The sequence below is a fragment of the Narcine bancroftii genome, chromosome 4 (genome assembly GCF_036971445.1).
Source record: "Narcine bancroftii isolate sNarBan1 chromosome 4, sNarBan1.hap1, whole genome shotgun sequence".
In the NCBI taxonomy this organism is placed as follows: Eukaryota; Metazoa; Chordata; class Chondrichthyes; order Torpediniformes; family Narcinidae; genus Narcine; species Narcine bancroftii.
Genome location: NC_091472.1, coordinates 127,178,875 through 127,203,329, shown reverse-complemented (window position 1 = coordinate 127,203,329; position 24,455 = coordinate 127,178,875). Strand labels below are relative to the sequence as shown.

At 38.1% G+C, this 24,455-nt stretch overlaps 1 protein-coding gene across 4 annotated transcripts in view; it reads right to left on the bottom strand.

Moving 5' to 3' along the window:
• Positions 1–24,455, bottom strand: part of morc2 (MORC family CW-type zinc finger 2) — an 88,824-nt gene that overhangs the window by 24,216 nt on the left and 40,153 nt on the right. For 3 of the 4 annotated variants that reach the window (XR_011356132.1, XM_069932783.1, XM_069932784.1), the window contains 11 exons: positions 22,581–22,671; positions 20,066–20,174; positions 19,057–19,216; positions 15,392–15,503; positions 14,362–14,487; positions 13,528–13,607; positions 11,853–11,935; positions 7,850–7,935; positions 5,445–5,585; positions 3,916–4,070; positions 2,154–2,282 (listed from right to left, as the gene is read on the bottom strand). Coding sequence is in view for 3 of the 4 variants with exons in the window: in XM_069932783.1 (XP_069788884.1) it covers positions 2,154–2,282; positions 3,916–4,070; positions 5,445–5,585; positions 7,850–7,935; positions 11,853–11,935; positions 13,528–13,607; positions 14,362–14,487; positions 15,392–15,503; positions 19,057–19,216; positions 20,066–20,174; positions 22,581–22,671 (1,272 nt within the window). In the remaining variant the exon portion in view is untranslated. Of the gene's footprint in view, positions 1–2,153; positions 2,283–3,915; positions 4,071–5,444; positions 5,586–7,849; positions 7,936–11,852; positions 11,936–13,527; positions 13,608–14,361; positions 14,488–15,391; positions 15,504–16,659; positions 16,891–19,056; positions 19,217–20,065; positions 20,175–22,580; positions 22,672–24,455 lie in introns of those variants that run through there. The other variant, XM_069932785.1, reaches the window with a different exon arrangement.

Here is a 24,455-nt window from a genome sequence, read left to right as displayed (position 1 = left end):
GAACAAAGACCAGTGACCCAAAGTTTAATAGACAGCAAAAATGTGTTCCAAATGTAAAAAAAGTAAGAGAATGGTAAACTTAAGATAGTTTTCAAAGAATGTTATATCATAAAATCATATGGCCAAACAGGACAATGGCAGTGTTTGTTCAAGTCTTTATCTGCCCTATTTCACGTTATCCCATCATTATTTCTTTCCATTCCTTTTTCTCACTTGTACCTGGGTTCTTCTTAAATGGAAATCCTAAATCACCTTAATCATTCCACATTCCCACAACAGAGCAAGGCAAAATTCCTCTGCCTGCCCGCCTTAATATTAACTACTTTTTTCAAAATGGAAAGATTGTTGCAATCTTTACACATTATTCAGTGTTGAAAAAAACAAATAACGCACAGATCACAAATACGTCTGTCCTATCGTGGCATGGCTCTGGATAGGTGGCATGGCTCTGGGTAAGTGGCATGGTAGGTACATCACATACCAATAAGGGAAGAGAACTGATTTAATGGGCTCCATCAGCCATTCTCAACCTTTTATTTTAGCTATGCTTACCCCCCCCACCACCAAAAGGACTCTGCTCAACGTTTATGGGACCCCTTTCTTGAGAAGCAGTCAAGTTTTGGTTTCTTCCGACTTCTACCGATTACATAAAAAACATTTTTAAAAATTATGATGCAAGAGGTGAAAAGAAAACTTAAATGTGCCCCTGTTGAGAATGGCTGGGCTAATCATACTTGTGGTTAGTTGCTCCATTATGTTCTGCAGGCCATCTATTGCTCATTCCAATGCTTTATTCCGTATTTCATACTTGCATGATGAAATGCAGAGGTGGAAAAGGTGCTGAACAGTAAGCATCTGACCTCCCTCTCTACAGATCAACTCCAGTGGCAGAGCAGACATACTGATCAGAAGCGGTGAATGCATTTACACCTCTGCTTTACACAGGTGTGATCCCATTCATTTCAATAAGGTCATTGGTCTTGATTGTTAATAAGCAGCTTATTTATTTTATATTAATGTTTTTAACTTCTGAAACTTTAAGGTACTTTTCATCACATTTAATTTCAATTTTTGCAGCTAACGCAATGCTGTCTCAGTACCAGTGACTGAGTAGAATCAGCGCTGTTTGTAAGTTTCCCCCAGTGTCTGCGTGAATTTCCTCCGGTTTCCTCCCACCCTTCAAAACGTGGGGGGGGGGGGGGTTGTAGGTTAATTGACTGTAATTGGGTGGCACAGGCTTGTGGGCTAAAAGGGCATGTTACCACGCTGCATGTCTTAATGTAGGGGTGGTGAACAGGTATAAAAAAAATCAGCTGATTTTACCAGAAAACCTACTGGAAACACAAGGTTAGCAGGCAAAGCAATCACTATCTAGTCTCACACAGCAGCTATACTTTGTGAGGCGTCTGAGGAGATTTGATAGGTCACCGAAGACTCTCGTAAACTTCTACAGGTGTACCGTGGAGAGCATTCCGGCTGGTTGCATCACTGCCTGGTATGGAGGCACCAACTCTCAGGACAAGAAAAACGAGGGTTGTTAACTCGGCCTGTGACATCACAGGCACCAGACTTCACTCCATCGAGGACAACCACATGAGGCGGTATCTTAAAAAAGCAGCCTCTATCCTCAAAGACCCTCACCACCCAGGCCATGCCCTCTACACTCTGCTACCATAAGGGAAAAGGTACAGGGGCCTAAAGACGAGCACTCAACGGAACAAGGACTTCTGCCCTGCCATCAAATTCCTAAATAATCAATGATCCAAATACTTTTTGTGCACTATTAATTTTATCTTTTAATGTTGTAAGATGGTCACAATATGAATGTTTGCACTGTGACGCTGCCAGAAAACACAGAATTTAATGATTTGTTCATGACAATAAATTCTGATTCTGAATGGTGATTGAAACCAGATAAAGAAAAAAAAGAAAGAAAGCTGGGAAACAAAGTAGGATATGGAAGAACAAAAACAAGGATACAAATCTGTGTAAGAATGCCATGCATGACTTAATCAGAAACAAGAGCCACAATTTCACCAATTATTGTTTAAATTTTGGTGAGCAGTAAAGAAGTAGTTTGAGCTAATCCCCTCTGTACTTGTTGGTGGAACTTATCAACTTTTTGCACAAAAAGCATTATGGCTGAGACTTACCGCACTGAATGGTGGTTGGAATCTCCATAGCACGCCGCCTCTTGTACAAAGTTTCATCAGAAGGTGGCTGATTCCAGTTGGCTGACAGATAGCCAAATTCATCCCAAAATTTCACTATCCCTTTCTGTGCTGTAGGCCGGGAGAATTATTTTGTACAGCAATTAACCATGCACTATGAAAACAAAATCTGCTGGATATCTGTGATTTTTACAACAAGAACAATTTCCAGGAGTTGATGGAAGCAATTAAAGTAGCTACTTGGTCATATGGGCCCACCTAGAATCAGGTTGAAAATAGCAGATTCAAAATAAGAAATAGACTATCTGGATACCCTTGTTAGAATTGAATCAAAGCAAAAGGCATAAAGATTTAAATGATGCAAACAGGCAAGAAAGTTATTTAAACATTTTTTATCTAAAATAGCACGTGGCATAGAAAATGGTGCATAGACCAAACTGGTACAAGAGATTAACAAACTTCTTATGCCCCAGATCAGGTGGACTATGTTCTCCTTAATTAGAATGCCATGTTTATTAATATTCTATCAGTCTTTGTAACATAGTGATCTATCTAGTTCTAATCCTATTTGCTGAGAAAGTAACTTTGCATGAAGGGATGGATTGAACAATATGCAAGAAGTGGTTTGACTGGGCTGGACCAGGGGTGGCCAAACTTTTAATTTTTAACGTAGACATACTGCATGGTAACAGGCCATTTTGGCCCACAAGTACTTACCGGGGGTGTAAGTTCATCGGGTGGCACGGACTCATGGGTTGAAATGGCCGTTACAATACTGTATGTCTTAATTGAACATTAAAAGGTTGGCCACCCCTGGCCTAAAGAATGAACAAGCTGCCCAGATACACTCAAAGCATCTTCTCTAACCCCAGAAGAGAAACATGAAGTGCACGAAAACAAAAAAAAAATCCTTGCTGAAAATCAGTTTCAAAAACACCTGGATGCTATTGTGGTAACCCACCTAATGAGAATGCAATTCCACCTCCTAACTCAAACCCAAGCCTTTCGCTTGCATTTCACTTCACAGCAAACAAAACACCATCCAAAGGAGAAAGTAAATTGACGGAGAAAGGAATCTTAAATTGCATCATGGTGCTGGTTATACTGTACATCCAAAAACAAATTAACTAACAGTAATTTGATTAACAACACATTTGTGGCCACACCTATGGTACGTCCAATGGTGGGCACTGCATTTTAATATCCTCAAAGGATTTAAGATACCTGGATTGACTGGAATATCTGGATTATCCTCATTTAAGCAGAGGAGGCTGCCAAAAAAAATGGTCGCGCTGCTGGAGTTGCTGGAATAGCAGCAATGGCGCTGGTACAGAGAGCGGGGAGTTAGAGCGCTCCTCCATTTGAGTCTACTGCCCAGTTGAACCCTATACAGGCTTTAAACAGTGTGTTAAAGGAGTTGATAGCCAAATGGCTGGTACTGTGCAGCAATAATTCTATGACTCTGTCTGGTTAATATACTTAAAAACGTTCAACCCAGATTCAGGTCATGGATTGTTTCATTCTCTTTTATTTAATGAGCCAATACCAATTCCATAACAAATAAGGAAGTTGGTTGAGTGTTGAGCTAGGGGTTCATTGTGAATGACTTTAATTAAAATGGCATCAATCCAGCTCTTTAACCATTTTCAAACAAAAATATCCAAGAAAAAACACACACTAAAGCTTGCATGAGTCGAAAGGCTTTAGTTAATCAAATTGGGCAGACCTGAAAATCCTTCCTTACCTATGCCAATATCTTTCCAGTACTGCACCAAGTGGTCTCCCATGGCCCTCAGGAGATGTCTGTACTCCTTGGCATCTGCAAAGTCCTGTTTGTTGTGGGTAGGCTCCAGAACCAGATATGGGACATCTACCACACCCATCACTCCACCACAGGCACTGATTATAAGCAAAATTATTGTTAACTGTTTTTGCACATATAAAACTTCACCTATTTTGTGAAGCATACTTTACATACTTTAGTCAATTCTAAAGCCAACTCTCCTAGTGACCTTCTGACCTGCACCATGAACACCTGTTCCAGACAGGCTTAGCTCAGCTGTCCTTTGGGTTTCCCATCCCAAAGAGAATCAACTATGCAATGTCAGACAAATATCAAGAAAAATAAAGGCAGTGAGGAAGAATTCAGGGGTATCTTATAGATTGCAAGATATTAATGAACAGTTCAAGGAATTTTATAGGAAATTGTATACCTCTGATATAAGACAGGATGAGAGTAAAATAGAGGAGTTTTTAAGTGGACTGCAGTTGCCAAGATTGAATGACTGCACTAGGGATCAGTTGGAAAGACCAATTGGTTTGAGAGAAATTAGATTGGCTTTGAATTCTATGCCGAATGGCAAATCTCAACGGGAGGATGGGTTTACAGTAGAATTTTATAAAAAATTTCAGTTTTATTTTTCCGGTATTTGAGGAAGTTCTTCAACAGGTATCGGATATGCAATTGGTTCCCGAATCGTTTTCTCAAGCAATTATTACAGTGATACTTAAAAAATGTAAAGATCCGTTAAACCCAGGATCTTATAGACCAATTTCATTATTGAATGTTGATTATAAGATTTTGATAAACAGATTTTACCAAATTTGATTCATATCGATCAAACTGGTTTTATTAAAGGGAGATATTCAGTGGAATATGTGGTTAAATTGATTCGTTTGATAAATGTTTCTTGGGAAGAATCCATTTACCTTTGGTCTTATTGTTGGATGCTTTTGATAGGGTAGAAATATTGTTAATATTTTAATCTTGTAATTGTGGTTATTATTTTGTTTTATAATAAATAAAATATTTTTTAAAAAACGATGCAATCTCAGTTCTGAACTGTATCTTAGACAACATCTGATCTAGAGAGATGGTGATGAATAAGCTCCAGACCTCCAACTTTACCCAATATATTACTTTCCCCCCTCCCCTCTCAGCAGTAGTCTCTTCAGCCTCTGTTCTTTGAAAGATCCTCCAATTCCTCTGCTCAAACATATTCAAGATTTTCAGTGCAGTAAAGAAAAACCATCCATAGTTTAACATATTCTTTAGTTTATTTGATAAGGTGACAACATGTCACATGAATTTACAGGATACAAGAAAATGGAATGTGTCTGCACAGAGTGGACACAAGACATTTTCAACAGAAAACAATTCACATTTTAGCAATTTATTAAACTGACAGACACAAGAAGTTAAAAATTTAGGGAGTGAGAAAAACTTACGTCAAAACATTTAAGCTGCATGCAGACAATTTTTAGGGTACTCACACTCCTCCTTCCAGCTGTGGCCCCACTTTCTCATACATCTTTATAAGACGGCTGCAGTTATAAATAAACATTCCATCCTGGTCGCGGTGCTCAATATTTACACCAAAAATAAAACACATTTCCTTTGGCTCCTTCAAAGCTCTACAAAATTTAGAAATTAACACAATGACAGGCACAATGACATGATGATGTTCTTTTTAAGCAATTAATTGGATTTTTAAAACCATCTCAAGGCATCGTATTTCCTCTGCTTTAATTTACCACTTCATTTCCTATACCTACTTCGTTCCACCTCGGTTTCACAAGAGATAAAATCGGAATTAAAAGGGATAATGAAGGAAGATACTATTTTGCCTTTAACCAGATCATCACCTAGACAGGAAATTGCGCTTCAACCTTGGAGTTATCCACATTTGTTTATGTTGGAGAAACTCAGCAGGTCAAACAGTGTACTTTATATTGCAAAGATAAAGATACATAACCAACATTTCAGGCTTGAGATCTTTATCAAGGTATGAAAAAATTTTAACCAGGTGCCCAAACAAAATGTGTGTGGGGCAGGGGTGGAGCACAGTCCCACAGGCAGGAGGAAATAGATAAGGGAGGCAGGAACACCAGCAAACAGGGGGAGGGGGAATGAATGGAGAAAGAGAAGGGGTTGGAGAGCTGGAGGAAAGAGGCAGAATGAAGGGGAAAGAGAGAGAGAAAACAGGGAGTGAGGTAGCAGAAACTGGAGAAGTCCTGAGTTAACCTGGCAACCATTTATTCAATATTTTCATTTGTGGTGAGTTGATCTGGCTGTTTTCTTTTTATGATTATGTATGATAATTGGGCTGTTAGATGAGATTGGAGTGATCGGCGTGGTTTAGCTATATCGGTAGGTTTTTTTTAACGTTTTTAATTCAGATTTGTTTTTTCTTCCTTTTTGGGGTTTTTTTTTCTCTCTTTTTTATATATTTTTATTAATTATATCATTTTTTTTAGAGATAGTTCATACTCTAAACTGATCTAAAAAAAAATTTTATGATATTTTTTATTCTGCAATATTATTGTTTAATATCTCTGTATTAATTCGTTATTTACTATGTATTTTTCATATCTCTTTGAACTGTATGTGTATATAAATTATAATAATAATAAAAAGATTGGAAAAGAAAGAAAGAGAAGTCCATGTTTAATTTTAATTCTATCTACGTGTATCCAGATTTCAGTGTACCAGTCTTTATTTTTCTCTTATCATCTACAAAATATTCTCAATTTTTTTCCAACCTACACAAAATGAATGCTTTCAGCATTTTTATTGCACCCACTTTTGAACTGTACATAATATTAAATTCCATTTAAAATCAAATTGGGAAAACTCTCCCCAAAATTTCACAACTTTAGTCATAATTAGTGTTCAATTGTAACTTGATGTCTGTGTCAAGTTAACTGGTCTCAATTACACTTTATTTTCAAGTACAGGACGAGCATGGATGGAAAGAAAAGCTCAAGACTAAAAGTGAGAATAAATAGGAGGCAGGGATCTTTTTCCTGATAATCTACTGGAAATGAAATAGGATTAAGTGGGTCATTTTCATTTGGGATATTGTGACGAATGGAATTACACAAGGATTGTTGCTGTGTTCAATATATATCACTGATTGGCAATGATCTGCATAACGATACATGGCTTGTTGAGTGGGGTCGGTCAGGAAAACGGAGGTTAGAAAATGATCAAGGACATGACAGATGAAACAATTTTGAAAAGGAGAACCACCCCAGTAGAAAAAAAAATAAAAAGGCAATTACTTTTTAAATGCGAGAAACTGAAAGATATTTGGTTCCAAAGTCATTTATGTCCCCTTCTTCAAGAACCACTGGAAGTTAAAGTGCAATTATAGAAAGTAATCAGAGAGGCAAAAAGTATTTTGGCCTTTGCCACAAGAGTATCTGAGTACAGAGTGAGAGAAGTCTTACAACAATTGTGCAAGGTCCTGGTGAGAGATCACCTGCAATATTGTACCTAGGTCTAGTCTTCTTACCAAAGGATGAAGATACTTTCATCACAGGAAGTGTGATGAAAGTTCACAAGATTGATTCCTGGATTTGGGGTGGGGATTGTTTTTTTCGCTTTTGCCTTGAGGAGACACACTGTTGATTTACTGCTGCACGTGAGGCAATGCATGGACTAGATATGTTTTTTAAAATAATGTGTTTTTAAGTTATGAAAAAGTGAGACAAGATAAATTATGGAAAGCTACCTCTCAAAGCTGAGTGATCTAGAACAAAGAGCATTACTGCAATATTTAAAACTAAACAAGACCAGTTCTTTACACTGACATCTGCTACTGTGAAATTCACTTTCAGGGTTGATGATCATGGTGGAGACTTTATCCATATTTAAAATTAGGTCCAAAACTTACCGGAGTTTGGCTTCATATATATGTTTCTTCACATCGGCTTCTCTATTTAGATTGAATGCAGCATCCTGCACCTGTCGCAGATGAACCTATAAAAGAGAAGCACTCTGGGATTAGTAAATTTGAATTTATGGTTTAAGGAGGAAAATAGATACAAATTCCTGCAACTTCTGTAGTCTACTTTGCAAAGAAAAAAAAACTAAAGGGGTTAATTATTCCACTTGCAGAATCTTCTCACTGGACACAACTATCTCACACTGTACTATCAAGCCTTTCAAATTTTCATTAGTAAGATTGTTTTGGATTGAATATTAGTCCCTGGTAAATTTTAAACAAACTTTCAAAAGTATATAGCATTTCTTCCTTTTTAACTTTACCTTAAGGTGGATTCTAAAGCTTCAACACATTTCTGCCAACTTCCACCTTGTACCTGCTTTTATGTGATCAACCTGTGACATGAACCTTTCTTCTCTGCCTTCATCTCAGAGAACAGACAAGTGAGCAATATCTTTTAAAAGCCACTGAAAGCTGAGCCATCTTGATTACAATTCCTTCCAACCTGCTTTCTGTTAAAGACTTGATTTTATTCTCGTAGTCTTTCTTGGCTCAGTCAGAATTCTGATATTCCATGCTTGGTGCTTCTGAGAAGTCAATACTTTCTTTAACCCTGGTTTTCCCCTCACCACAGTTAGCAAGAGCTCCCTTTCGACAGTTCTGCCCTCAGACCCCACCTCCCACTGAGCAAGGTTATGGTTTCTGTGGACCTCACATTACAACCCATTAATTTCCACATTCATACACTTTCCCTAACACTCCCCCCCCCCCCCCCATTCAGTATTCTGGAAGGAGTGCTCCCCCTAAAATTCAAGTTTGCTCTTTAATCTCCATCATTACCTCTACCCATCTCACAACACAGCTCAGGGAAGCAGCAATTCAAGTTCACCTCTTCCAATTTTGTGTACTGTTTGGTGCTCACAATGGAATCTTCCCCACAATGGAATAGCCAAATGCAAAATGCCTTGCATTGGCCTGCAAGAGTGGCCTGGGGCTTCATTCGCCTGTTATAACAACTCTCTACCCCACTCCCTTTCCTTGGCCTCTAATGAAGCCCAACATATAAGTGAGTAACAGATTCACATCTTATGTTCTGGCATATTACAATCTTTAGGATTTAACAACTTTAGATAACTAGACATTCAGGCCTTCAAAGCCAATGACCTGGTTTTTAAAATTATTTTGTTTTCTCCATAGATACTGTTCTATTTGCTGAATATTTCTTAAATTCAAACAAAGAGTACTGCCCCAATTACACCCAAGTTTTTGAAGGGTGGGAGGAAACCGGAGCTCCCGGAGGAAATCCATGCAGACATGGGAGGATGTTCAAATTCCTTACAGGGAGTGTGGGATTCAAAGCCAGGTCCTGATCGCTAACACAAAAACAACATTGCACTAACCACTACATTAACTGCTGTTAATAGTCCTTTATTTCAGGTTTCAAAATTCAAAATTCAGATTTATTGTCAACATATATGACATCACATACGAACGACCCTGAAATTCTTTCTCCTGCAAGCCAGGCAGAGTTTCTACTTACTGGCAGTGCAAACAACTGTGCTCAAGAAAAGGTATGTTAACAAGCGATAAATGTAAACAAATTGACTGCAATTAAAAAAAGACCTGGGACTCAACACCCAACTGTGTATTTGGATCATGGATTTCCTCACCTCCAGATTACAATCAGTGAGGATTGGAAAGAATATCTCCTCCATAATCTCCATCATTACTGGAGCACCACAGGGCTGCGTTCTCAGCTCCCTGCTCTATTAGCTTTTCACCTATGACTGTGTGGCTCAGTACAGCAACGACCCCATCTATAAATTCACTGATGATACCACAGTGCTGGGTTGTATAAAAAAGGACCGATGAGTCAGCATACAGGAGGGAGATTGAAAACTTGGCCAAATAGTACACCACAACAATGTTGCACTCAATGCCACCAAAAACAAGGAGCAGATTGTAGACTTCAAGAGGTACAGGTCCCATAAGACCCATACCACCAGGTTCAGGAACAGCTGCTACCCCACCATCATCAGACTCCTCAACGACAAACTCAACCAGGAATTTATTTAAGGACCCAATGTGTGCACTTTATTGTTTTTATATTCTCTCTGTATTGCAGTTTGTTTACATTTGTTATCTATTTAAAGTTCTTTATTTGTTTACATATACTGTATAAGCAATGTACAGTCTTTTTGTACTACCAATAAGTGATAAGTCTACCTTGCCCGCAGGAAAAAGAATCTCATGATGCCATGTATGTACTGACAATAAATCGGAATCTGACTATGCAATAAAGAAAATAAATATTCAATAATAAATAATATGCATGCAGCCCACACATCATCTGACAGTAGAGGATCATCGGGGAATATTAGGGTGTGCAGGTTCTTCCTTGTTCTGGTGGTCAAATCGGGCGTAGAAGGCCAGATTTGGTTTTGGTTAGTTGGTTATGCCATTTCAGCCCTGCCACAATTGGGTATCCTTCATTGTTTCCATTCTCTCCTGGAATCTTCACTTCACCTGGGAGATGGGTTTCTGTAGGTCATATCTGCTCCTAATCCATTGTTGTGGATCTCCAGACTTAAATGCCTGTGATGTGGCTTTCAGCAGGTTCCAGATTTCATTGCTTATCTAGGGCTTCTGGTTAGGGAAAACACTGAACAATTTGGTTGGACACATTTGTCCACAACTGTTTTGATAAAAATTTGTAACGACCCTGGTATAATCATTCAGATCCTCAGCTGAGTTCTTCAACACAGACCAATCCACTGACTCGAGCCTGTCCTCGAACCATTTTTCACTTCTCATGACCACCTTTTGACTATCTTGATCTCTGGAGCTCCTCTATTTTTAGGCTGTTTATATGAAGGCAGAAGGAGCACAGCCAGGTGATCTGACTTGCCAACATACAATCTTGGAAAAGAACTGTAGGCCTTAGCTTGGTGTAGCAGTGATCAAGTGTGCTGGGACCTCTGGCACAGCAGGTTAAGTGCTGGTGGTAACTGGGCAGGGTTTTCTTGAGACAGGCCTGGTTAAAGTCACCAACTATGATTTGTGGTGTGTCAGGGTGGGCTCTGTTTATTGACCACATCAAGCAGCTCTGTAAGTACCTATTTGTAATCGGCGTTGGGAGGGATATAAACTCTGTGAGAATCACTGATGAAAACTCTGCATAGAAGGGTCTACATTTCATCAAGATTTGCTCTAAGGCAATGGGCAGGAGGATGACACAATCCCTTCATCCGTGCGCCAGCCAGTATTAACTAAAAAGCACACACCACCCCCTCTCTCTTAGCCAGAATTCAAGTTCCCATCCAGTCTGTGAATGATTAAACCCTCTAGTCAGGTCACGGCATTCAGTGTGTTCTGTTAGCCAAGTCTCAGTGCAGCAAACAACTGAGACTGTCCCACCTGTCTCTGATAAAGCAGCCTTGCTTGCATGCCATCAATTTTATTTTCTAATGATTGGACATTTGCCAGGGGTATAGACGGTAGGGTAAGTCTCAGTCCCTTGTGCTTTAGTCTCTTTTGGATTTCGGCCCTCACGCCTCAAATTTTGCGCCTTTGGTGGTGGCTTGGCCCTTTAAGGTACCTGCATTCAAGACAGCATGACGCAGCTCACTGAGAAGACAGTGAGATCAGAAAGTTAGTATTTAAAAAGGAAAGGTAGTAGGGTTCATTACAGTCCGCAGAAAGTCATAGTTGAACGTCAGCATCGTTTCTTTTTCCTGATTTCTGGAATCTGTAATGGTTTGCTTTTCCAGAGTGCATCTTACCATGTCAGGTCTTCCTTTGTACACAGGAGACAACATCTCCAAAAAAAATTGCTACAATTAACAAACCCACTACCATCTTTTCTCACATTGAACATTCAGGCAAATGAATGCAGAAGGCCAACAACATGAAAATGTTTGAAGTACGCAATAAACAAGATGAATGAATTTACCCTTGATTCTCTGCTCAAGTCTCCACCCAACTTCAAAACCAAGGCCCGTGCTTTGCTCTCTGCTTCCCGTGACTTCTCCTCAGCTTGAAAGAGTAAAAGGATACAAGAAAATTGGTAGTTTTATACCAACAAGTGCAAACAGATTCTCTTTTATCTCCAGTCTATATAGTTGAGATATGGTTACAAACATGAATGTGTTTTTCACTCTCTGATGCAGTGGAGCCTTAAAAATGCATATTTGGATTTCAAATATCTCAGTGTTTGCTTTGATAGAATTGCATGAAATGGAATCAAGTTATAACCACGAGCTGAGGGCCTGGTATTTCAAATAGGGTCCCACCCATCCATAGTTATCTTTTAGATGTACATACGTGCATGTTTTGAGGATTGGATGCCACTAATAGTCTAAGAACACTTGCTGTCTGGATTTGTACATGAATAATAAAATAGGAAGCTGAAAAGAAGAGCTGGTAAATGAGAAAGGATCTAACAAAACATCTGAGCAGCTTATCCTGAGGGTTACATACATTTTGTAGTTTTTGATTCATACCGTGAATCAAAAAAAGGTAAGACTATATCTCATCTGGAAGAGTGAGTTCATCTAATCACATTATAAACATTTACATCAAATGAAAATAAGACATAAAAGGTCGCCATGTATCTTCAAGTTTCACCGATGAATCAAATACATGATATTTAATTTTTTTTCTAAATTTAAACAGGACATAATATGAGAGAACCACTGAAACACTAGAGTCTTTCCATTTGAATAAATGGCTCTTCTATCCAACAATGTAGAGAAGGCCACAACCCATTGTGCAGGTACAGGAAAACCCCCAAAAAGAAGTTACTGGACTGGGCTGCAGCTCCACCTGAAATACAGGTGAAAAGATATTAAACATTTCTTTCCAATAGATTTCTACGGATGGACAAGATCAAAATGTGCCAATATTAGATATGCATCTGTCACAAGTAAGGTTAATATTAGAAAAGATACAAGCCAGCTTATCTTTGGACATGTGAACATGATGCACCACTTTGAATTGGATTATTTTGAAGACGTATTCACGAGTTTATAAATTTTCCGATAAGGGTCTTGCAAGTTCTAATTTTTTTTGGTTAGTTTTCTTTTTTAATAGAGTAGGATAGGCGGAGTTTATTTATATATATGTTTTTTTTAAATGTCTTTTCTGTCTTCATTCAGTGCAATGGAGGGGAGACAGAGTTCATACTGTTTGAAGTTTTATCTTGATAAACCTACATATGTGATACTGTATTTTCAGTTTCATTCCCTTTTCTTCATTGTACTGTATTTATTATAAAAACCAATAAAAAAGATTGAAAAAGAGATAACTATTTGCTTCATGTCATTATCAAACCTACATGAATGCACCCTTTTTCATTAACTATAATACCTCACCTCAACAGACATTATACCATCACTGAATACTACAAGTACATCGAGACAGAAGAGTTAAACCCCAACGTTGACATGTGCACCAAATTCAGATACAGTAAAATAATCTACATCCCAGTTCATCTTACAAAATCAGATCCTCTGGGATATGTTGACTAAATTAAGGGAGCTATGCCATAGAACTTCAAGTAAACAGCATTAAATGGCTGTATTTGCAGAATCACATTTTACAGATGTCCTTCTCCTGGTTAAGCATACCTATTTTCATCAGGTGTTCAGCTTTCTTTACCTCTTGTTCAGCACGGGTCTTAAATCGATATGATGTATACTTATACATTCTGGGAAGAGGAGAGAAGCTAGTTAAAGCACAGGCAAAACATATGACTTTAAAATTGTCTACAGAAAGATCAAAATCTCATTTGTATTTTCATATGCAAATCTGAGTTATGTTAATGAATGTCATCTTGATATTAAAACTTCACTACTATTTACCTTTCAAAAGAGACAGAATTTTCAACTCTCCCACCTGCTTTCCATTTTTCATTTGTTCTAATTTGCCTCCACCCAGAAGTATGCAGTAACCCGCAGGAACTTTAGAACTAGAATAGGCTACCATTCATTTGAATCATGTCTTGCTGATTCCTTGCACTCATGTAATTGCTGTTGTATCAAAGTAATAAAAATCAAAGCTACAAGTTCAATTCTCACTTCAGGGGCATGAACATTAAAGCCAAGGTTCACAGTCTTCTGTGCACAGCCAAGATAGTGCTTACAATCAGAGATCCATCTTTCAGATGAGATGTTAACCAAAATAAGTATCTCTCTCCCTCCCCCCACCTCGCTCTCTCCCTCTGATATACAAGAGCAGAAGAATGTCCATCATTGCCCTCAATGCCTTAACCAACCTAATCATTATCAGACTCCTGCTCTGGGATCTCACTGTGAATAAAAATATCTGCCAAGTTTTCCACATTATAACCTTGACTATGATTTACTTATTTACTGTAGAGTACTTGGTGACATCTTGAATTTGTGGAAAACATCATACAAATCCCTTTTTTTTTCTCTAACGGTAGAGGTCCATCGTTTTACCTTGGTTTAAACAGGCAGCAAGACAGTCGTTTTGTCCGGACCTTGTGACCCTGAATAAAAATTCGCATTCGAGGGTCGATGTACAAGACTGCTGTGTACGCTCTGAACGAGCGCCGCTCTGGTTTTCTGGAAAATAGATAGGACCACTAGAAAGCTAAATTCCAAGTCTATGTCAATCATACAATAACCTTTAGCGACTTGATATCTCAACTCTTGAATTTTTACTTCACTTTATACATTAGGTGACCCAATTTACCAGAAGAGAACTTTTTTAGTGCATCTTTAGATGCATCGTGCTAAGTTGGTACACTACAGTAATCACACCTCAGTGATTGTCTCATGTGTCCTAGATGAAAGGGGCTGCTTGGAAAAAAGAGAACTATGAAGAAGAAAAGAAGGGGGGCAAAGGGCAAGTCCTCTCTAACTGTTATTTGTAGCGACGGTTACATCATCTGTTGATAAGATCAGCATTCCTTCTCCATTTTTCAAGTCAAACTAAAGAGGGAGATGCAATGGTAAGGAGAAAACCAATCACATTCTTGGGAAACAAGTCTTAAAATTGTCAGATACCGTGTCTTGTATTCTCTATTTTGACTACAAATATATTAAATGCACAAAGGATCCCCCTCACAGTTAATAAATATTGTGACAGTCAGAAACTATTAGTATTTTGGTAGTCTACTTGTTTACCACAGAAAAAGACCTCCACAGAATTAAAACTCTCCTTAGAAATGCAAAATAAATTTTCATTTTCGTACTTCATCACCAATAACAAAGATGAACCAGTCTTGCTAATTGTGAATTTCAACCAATGGTTTAGATTTATCATCATTCAGACTCCATATTCTGCACCTCACAGTATTTATTTATATCTATCCTACACCCTATTATTTAACATTGCAAGCCATTTCCTAGAATCCTTCATCACTGAAAAATAGAAATCAAGTTGTTTCAAAGTTATTACAATATATTCACTGCAAATAGTCTTTTATTTCCCAAATAAACACATAGCCCCTTACTAATTACTTACACTCCCTCAAGTTGTGGTCCCGCCATCAGAATGTCAGTTGGATCAGAGGTAGCATCCAATTCTGGTTCACCATTATCCATCAGTTTAAGGTTATATACTATCACTAAAGTCCCTGCAAAGAATTAAAACAATACAAAATAGTTTCTAATTTAATAAATATATTTCAGAATCATTTTTTATTGTAACAGTCTTTCATCACAAAAATTAAACATTGAAGAACAATTATAACTTCAACGATTCTACAGTAAAACAGGTCAGTTGCTAATACTGGTCTGCACTGACATTTGTTTCACCAAGCCCTTATTCAGCTATTTTCTCACGTGTTTGAAATCTTGAGCAAAGCAAATAACCATTTAAGACTGATCTGCCACTCAATAGAATCACTGCTGATCCTACGGCTTAAGCACATTTCATATTCTTTTCATGTCAAAGGCCATTCAACCCATCAATTTTATGCCAGGTGTCACACAAATCAACTTGTACCTCATGTATTGCTCTGTAGCCTATTTTTTCTTACCTATCAACGAGAGATTCACTTGCCACCCTACACCAGGGACAATAAAGTGTCCTGACATAAAGCAGACTATTTTTACCCACGGATGCTGCCTGATCCACCGAGTCCCTCCAGCTTCTCATTGTTTGCTGTTCGAGCACTATTTTCTTGAACCACTGCAAACTTTATGTGAAGGTATTATTGGAAAGGAAGAGGATTATATATTGTGATAGTGAACAGAGAGCAATATGTTAGAGTAGTGCTCAATTAGGAAGGGAATATTCAGATAACAGCATTACCGTGGAACAAAAGCCTTCTTTGTGGTAGAGGCTGCAGGTACGGAAGGTACTGCAAGAGCAGTCGAGGTAAAGATATGCGGTACATTTTGCTGATGGTACATAGTTCAACATAACGCAATGGTAGTGGAGGGATTGAATATTTAGGGTGGTGGATGGGTTTTTCAATCATTAATTTCATTCAAAACATAAATCAATGGATTTCTAGATTTTAAAGGAATTAAGGTTATATAGGGAAAAGATATGGAAATGGAGTTTGGAATAACCAGCAATGATCTTGTTGAATGGCAGAGAAGACTCAAGGGGTCAATGACTTACCACTTATGATCTTAAATTATGGGGTACCAATTAGTTAGGTTGTCTTTGTCCTGGACAGGGTCAAGTGTTGCTGATCCAGTTAAGTGCACGCCTGACTTGTGGCCACACACACAATGGAGGTCTTTAGGGTGTCATTAGGGAGGTTAAATGCTAGAGCATACCTGGGCTTTTCCTTTTCTTGGAGCCTTGTTGCGTATGGAATGCATCAGTTGAAATTCTTCTCAAAAGTGACCCATGGGATGTTGATGATGGGAAAACAATGATGATCATTTCAATGGACAACAAGGGTGATTTTGAAGGTAGTCATTTTCTGTCTGGCACCTGGTTCAGCGGTTACTTTCCATTTAACAGTCTATGCCTGAATGCTGTCTATGTCTTGCTGAACGCTGGCATGGGCTGCTTCATTCACTCAGTCATTTCCACTCTTCTCTTAATGGAACCAAACACTGTGCAATCATCAACAAGTATCTCCATATCTGCCCTTATATTGGAAATAACAACTGATGAAGCAGCAGAAGATGACTGGGCATCCCTCAACAATCATTTATAACATTGTCCTAGCATGACGCCATTGGCAGAGTGAGGAATATGCTGGCATGCAAACTTGCAAGTTACACTGATATTGGTTCACAGAGGTTCAGCAGCAGTAATGCCTGGATATCTTCTCACCCTATGCAACTCTAGCAAAACTTTTATTGGCAAATTTTATTCCTTTTAAAGCAGACACTACTAGCATTATTGGAATATGGGGAAAATATGATAAATTATTTATTCTTCAGTATTTCAGAGTGATTCATTAAATTTGGAAATTATTTACAATTATCTCCAAGATGATTTATATTTGATCCTCATAAACAATCTGTATTTCACTTCACTTATTTCTATGTCTTAATGACATCACCCACATTCAGAGGTCAATTTCTACATTTATGCTGCCAAGCTACTTTGTTAACATTCTTTAAGTAAGAACTTTTTCCAGTAAAAAGTTGGAATGACAAAGCCATGGTTTTCCACCATTGTCATAAAAAATTGCATGCTCGCCACCTATTCTATATCTTTTCATGCCCACTCTCTCCGTCATTATCAAATCGTGAAGTGAGCTGCCAAACGTTAGTTGTGCCCATTTCAAGATCCAGAATTTGACATACTTCAGTCTAAAGTTTAAGCATCCATAGATTTGTTAACTCTAGTATTTGATCATTCTAATGCTTCCAATTGCCGACTGTGCAAAAATCAACACTCTAATTTGTGCCTTTCACCTCCTGTCAACTGGGAATCGTTCCCATTTTCCAACCCAGCAGTTTCTAAGCCTTTGAACGCTCATTCTGTCCCAATATCTCAACGGTCACCTTCTCTAACTTTGACCCCTTTTCTTGCTGGAAGTATTTAGGATTTACAGTAAAATCCCCATTATCCGGCACCTACGGAGATTGCGGATGCTGGAAATGCGAATTTTCCAGTGACTGAGGCTCATGCATCCAATGCCCAACTAATACAACTGCATTAAGAATACCTGTTTAAAATCATAACACAGTACAAAATATAAAGTCATTTGAAAATAAAATCAGTATTGTTGTCTTTAATTATGCAAAGTCACTTTAATCAAGTAATTCCTGTAACTTACAAAATTTAAATTTAAATCCAAACCCCGGTCGCTGGCGCTGTAACAGTTTTGAGCTAGCATTACTAATACACTTAATACTAATAAAGATATAGACTCTTACTGGGCAGGGATAAGGAGACACTTTGGGAGAGTCTTCCCAGCAGCAAGCAGCATTGACTGGCTCTTCATCCTGGTGTCTCAGTCAGACTCTCAGCACAGCCCAACTCACTTCTACGCATAACCCGACTCAACCTCCACACAAGTATCCCAATCAGGCCCTACGCATAACCTGACTCACCTCCACACTAGTGTCCCAGTCAGGTCCTCAGCGCAATCCGACTCACCTCCATACCGATGTCCGGCCAGACCCTTGGTGAAATCCAACTCACCTCCACGCCAGTGTCTCAGTCAGGCTCTCGGCATACCTTTCTTTAAGTTTGAACCCCATTCACGAGTGCTATAATAGTTTTGCACTAACCACTACACTAACCATGCCATTGTCATTAATCTCCCCGCCCCCCCCCCCCACCTCAATTTTATATTAGCCTTACTAATATACTAATAAAGATAAAGATTCTTACCAGGGAAGGATAGGAAGACACTTTGGGAGTCACCCCTGCAGTATGGGCTGGATCTTCATCTATCATACATTTTATTCAAACAAAACTTTATTCAAACAGCTGCTGTAGGCAGGGCAAGACTGGGGCACTCCGCTGGCTGAACGTTTGCTCCTAAGGGGTTGTGTGTTGCTTCAGAGAATATTTACTATTACAATTTTACATTTTTATTTAAAAGTTTATTTATTTAAAAAGAACCCATATATCTATTTATTTCCTCTATTACTTTTGCCAGTTTTTTGAGTTTCCAATTGATTGAATGCCGGATAATGAGAATTTTACTGCATTATGTTAAAGTAGCTCTGTAATTGTAAATATTGGATGGAAAAAGTCTTTACCATTACTTTCTTTGATTTTATCAAACTGCTTCATGAGCTCTGACTCTGACTTGAATGGCGAATATTTGTAGATAAGTTCCGTTTCAATGGCAAATTTCTCAGCATTGTCAGTCATGGGCTCCCTGGTTTTGGAATTCCATGTTGGAAGTGGCACTATCACCTATTTCACCAGTACCAAAAAGACACACACACACAATTAAAATGAAAGAATCACAGTCAAAGTATTCAGGCCACCACCACTCATTTCAGTGCATTAAAATACAAGAGAAAGAGTCGCCCATTTGGCCCATCGAGGCTTCTCCGCATTCAATAAGATCATGGCTGATCAGACTGAAAACTCAGCTTCACTTACCCACCTGTTGCCCAGAACTCTCAATTTTCCTATTCTTCAAAATATATATATCTGCATCTTAAATACTTTCAATGAGGCAGCCTCAACAGCCTCTTTGGGCTGAGAATTCCTGAGAATCTCTAGTCTTTGAGAAAATCAGTTCCTCCTTATCTCTTTCTAAATCTATTCCCCTGAATCTTGAGGCTATGGCCCCTAGTTCTAGTCTCACCTACTAGCAGAAACATGTTCCATGCTTCTATCTTCTCTATTCTTTCATAATTTTATGTCTCTATAAGATTCCCCCTCATCCTTCCAAATGTGTATAGTCCCAGGCTCACTGGAGCTTAGAAAAATGTGAGCAAGTACTCAGAAAATATGAAGAATTCCTTGTTTTGTTGATTAAGATGGTATGGAATTGTCTTGAACTTCCTTGGACAATTTCTAGTTTATGCAGTTATTTAATCTCACTTTGGTCAACAGTCGCTCCCTAAACTTGAGACAGATAAAAAGGGCTCTAATACCTGATCACCTGCCACAGAAGGCAACATATATATGTAAAGCATTCACTTGTTGTCTCATCTGGATTAAATTCTCATTTGGATAAGGTAAGAGAGGAAAGTGCGAACAAAGTCTACTGTAAAATAAGTATAATAATATCAAATGAAAATAAAAACTAACCTCATCAATTCCTTCCTCTTCATGAAATGTTCGTGAAAGGAAAACACAGGTCATAGTATCTTCTTTCTTTGTGAATAAAATGAAATCTCTGCCTATTCGCATTGAGCCACTGAATAAAGAGGATGAAAAAAAAATGACCTGATACAGAAGTTCAATGTTACCCTCTAGAATGCCAAACAATTTCAAACTGTATAATTAAATTACACTGATCGAAGTTATTGCTGGATAGTACATGTTAAAATTAATTACGACTGAAATCACTGGCTATATGTATACCTGCATCATGTCAACTATTCACATAATGACTAGTCTGTGGTTTATCTACTCCCAAGTCTGGGGCAAATGCTAATAATGGGCTTCCAATGGCTTGACTTTTAATTGCTTTGCAATCTATATTCTGACTTTTCTTGTACCTTATCCGAGTCATTTTTCTAGATTAGCGTGGACATAGTCACATATCCCAAAGAAACATACCTTAACTTACTCTGTTGGCACAAATGCAAGTTATACAAAACAAATCCCCTTATCCACACTCCCTGACCCTTATTTTATTTATTGCAATATTGTACTTTAAAAGGCTTATTTATCATGGTCTCCAAAATTACTAGTCTGTAATATTGGAGATCATTATTATTGCCAGGGTTTCATTATTATTCATACTTTCAAGAACACTAGACCAATTTCCTCACCGACTTTTAATCTGGCACCTATGAGAAATTCTGCTTGGGCATATCACAAGCCATCTGTACCATTGTATTCATTAAATACAAGAACATAATCACATGACCACAGTTATAATGCTAACGCAAGTAGCCTAAGAAACAGATGTGGTTAGAGAGTTAAAGGTACTCTCATAATGATGTTAAACTGAGAAGTCTGATGACATACAAGAAATTTCCATGTACAGTACAACTCTGATTAACCAAAATCGGATTCTCCAATATCCTCATTTATCCAAGATTTTTTTTTTAATTTGAATAAATAAGGATATCCAAAACAAATCAGAAATCCTCATTTATCCGAAATTTTTCCAGAGCCAAACTGACCTCACAGGTTGAAAAAAAAATTCACCCAACGTGAAATTAGAATGATCACTGTCCTTGTTTCAGGTAACTCCCTCCCCTCTCTTTCCATTTCTTCTTTACCTTCTCCTATTGACTTTTCTCTCCAACTCTCCCTCTCAAACTATGTGCCACTGTCTCCCAGCTGCGAGCGGAGAGTGGCCTCCCAGGCAGGACCAGGACCTCAGGCTCAGTGGTGTTCCCTCCCCTCCCTTCCCTCCTCACAGCCTGGATGCCAACTCTCAACCCTCCCCTCGACCTATTACCAAACATGCACACCAGACTCTTTGGTGTGCGTGTACGGTAGGTCTAGGGAAGGATTTGGAGTCAGGAGTCCGGCGTCGGGAGCTCCGGTAACTGGGGAGACAGGTACCCACTGACTCCACCAGTTTGGGAAGCCTCTCCAGGGATTGAGTGGCAGCAGTAACAACATGTCAGGGGATCGGCAGTGGTGGTTGGGAGGTCTCGGTGATCGGTGGCAGCCAGCACATTTTTGGTGAGAATTAAACATTATTTTAATGCTTAAAAAGCCTTTCCTTGTTGTTTGTTGTTGTTTAGACATTGACCCAAGTGATATGCTGTTGCTACTGGGCTGTCTTTTAAAAAAAAAGTTATCTGAAGAAACCTTTTATCCAACATAGGCCCAGTCCCAACCATTTCGGATCATCAGAGATGTACTGTAATTTTGTCAGAGTGTATTCTCATTTAAAGAAGACTTTAAATGTAACTTTTTAAAAAACTTATCTTTAGTGCATCCATGGCAACTCTTTCATCTTCAAATCCTGGTTTTATCTCATTTTTTTCCCTGCAACCACCTCCAAGTTCACAAGGTTATACATACCATTCACTTCTTGTTGGACCACTGTAATTACTCTGATCTTGTTCTTCAGAATGATTCCTCTAACTTTTCTCACCCAGACCCTCAAAATCCCATTTAAACCAAACTTGCAATCACTATTCCCAATCTGTAACTGAATGACTAGTTACTGCTTTTATAGTGTAGAAGACTTCCATTCATCTACTTGACTACATTCCCTGAAAGAGCTTTGAATATTGTCTACATTAAAGTCACTACATAAACCAAAATTATAACTATTAATGGCAGAATTTCGACTTGGAATTTTTTTGCACAATGCACTTTATTGCAGTCTTGCAAATAAATACAAGGTACACAACTGCAGAACTTTTCAAAGCTTGTAGATCAAATACCTAAATAACACGAACAAGAATTTTAAAAGTTTTTTTTTGGGACATCTGGTTCTAAAATGTTTAACTTTCCCATTTTATAAATACTTCTAAAATTATTTAAAGACAAAAATAAATCCTGTAAGATAACTTCTATGGCAATTAGCAGTTTTCATATACTGCCACTAGAAGATTCTGCTGATGTCTTGTTAGGAAAACAAAGTATATTTAAAAGCAAGACAAATCTGATTAAAAATGGAAAAACATACGATTTAAGTCCATTTCCATATTGCCCAATCTGTGTGGATTCTGGTGTTCTTTTGGCAGATTTTCCAAACTGGATCACACTGGCAGCCTCATCTGTTGGGGAGGAAGTTGAGTTAACTTAAAGTCCTGTGTAAAAATAAAAATAAGCAGTACATGGCATAAAAGCCTCTTCATGCTATATAATAAATGTATCTGCTTTTACTCAGCTTTTCTTTACCAATACTATTCGATTGAAAACTGTCATGAAGGCAACAAATTGCAAAGGCATCATGCAGGAGTAGGATATGTTATGGGCCCAGAGAACCCCAAAACCCAGCAGCAATAGAAATTCACCAAGACAATAGTTTCTTAAAAATAAGTTATTTTTAATTTTCTTTAAATATAAAAACAGGATCAAACTTTAACTTATTACTATTAACTTAACCCTCTTCTAATTCTAAGTGCACATGTATGTAATGTGTATAAGTTCAGGAAAGTTCTTTGATTCACACAATCTCACTTCTCACTCCTCCAAGTTCATCGGTATCAGGCAATTCTTATACTGTGCAAAGAATTTAACATTTATGAATTTTTACCAAGCTCCAGTGCTAAAAGGTAATTGGTTACCACTCAGGGAGGTTCTTGTTGGTTTCAGAGAGAGATTTGTTGCTCATTGAACACACACAAACTGATTCCTTCCAATCAGCCACTTCAGTATCTTGCCGAAGAAACTTGCCCCATCAGGGTTTTCCAAATGATAACCTCTTCTTCTGAAGGTCACCACAGAGTTCCTCTTGTTTCCCTTATTTCAGGTGAAACACTCTAGCCAGCCATTTCCTCTTGTATGGACCACAACAGGTTGAACTCAGAACTTACAACCCGTCTTCAAAATGGGGATTCAACAAGCTGCCAGCTTGCTATGACTGCAGAAACCACTTTTCTCTCTCTCTCTCTCTCTCTCACAGAGAAAGCCTGTTTAGTCTCCTCTCTCTCTGCTTGCAAAACCACATGACCTTCTTAGAACAGCAAACTGCATCAAGACAGATTGGGGCACTGGACCCAAACTTCTGAGTCCGATCATCTGTTGTTTTCAAAACAATAATCCATTACTCCACAGCATGTCCAGTTAACACCTACTTGTGAAGTCTTGAGAGGCATTTTTTAAAAAATATATTTAATTGTTTATATCATTACAGGAAAAAAAATTGAATAAAACATTAATCAAATATCCACGGCCAATGATACAAAAAAAGTACTTTTATAAATTTTCTCCCCATCCCTCCCCCTACCCAAAAGTAAGAAAAGGAAAGAAACACCACCCATTTAATATACAATAATATTAGCATAGACAATCATTAATTGTTATTAAAAATTACTAATTAAGAGGAGTGGATAAGATTGAAGAGGTGGATGGAAAATTATCCATAAAATCTATATCTATAGGCATTCTTCATAGTTTTTGCAAAGGCACTCACACCCTGGACACTCTGGCTTGAGCAGAGCTCTGGCATTTTAAATGAGGTTTGTTTTGTGAAGTGTTTGTGTTTGTTTGTGACCTACACTACACCCACAATCTATCTCCTTCAAAAACATATCTATATACAATATAAAATATAAGATAATTATGTCACAGATAGAAGTACATTAACATGCTTTTTTTAAAAATTAGATCCAAGTCACTCCAATACAGTCTCACAGAGCAGAATGCATGTGTATATATTTTCCTGTCATTTTCCGTAATTTACACAATAACACATTATACAATCAATGGGGCACACCCAAGTGCCCTAATGGTAAGAGATAGCAATCACAATGCAATGTCAAAAATCTTCTGGGTTGGAGAGAACTTTGACCAAGAGGACAATTTAAATTTTGCTCTAGTATAGCTAGAAAATTCA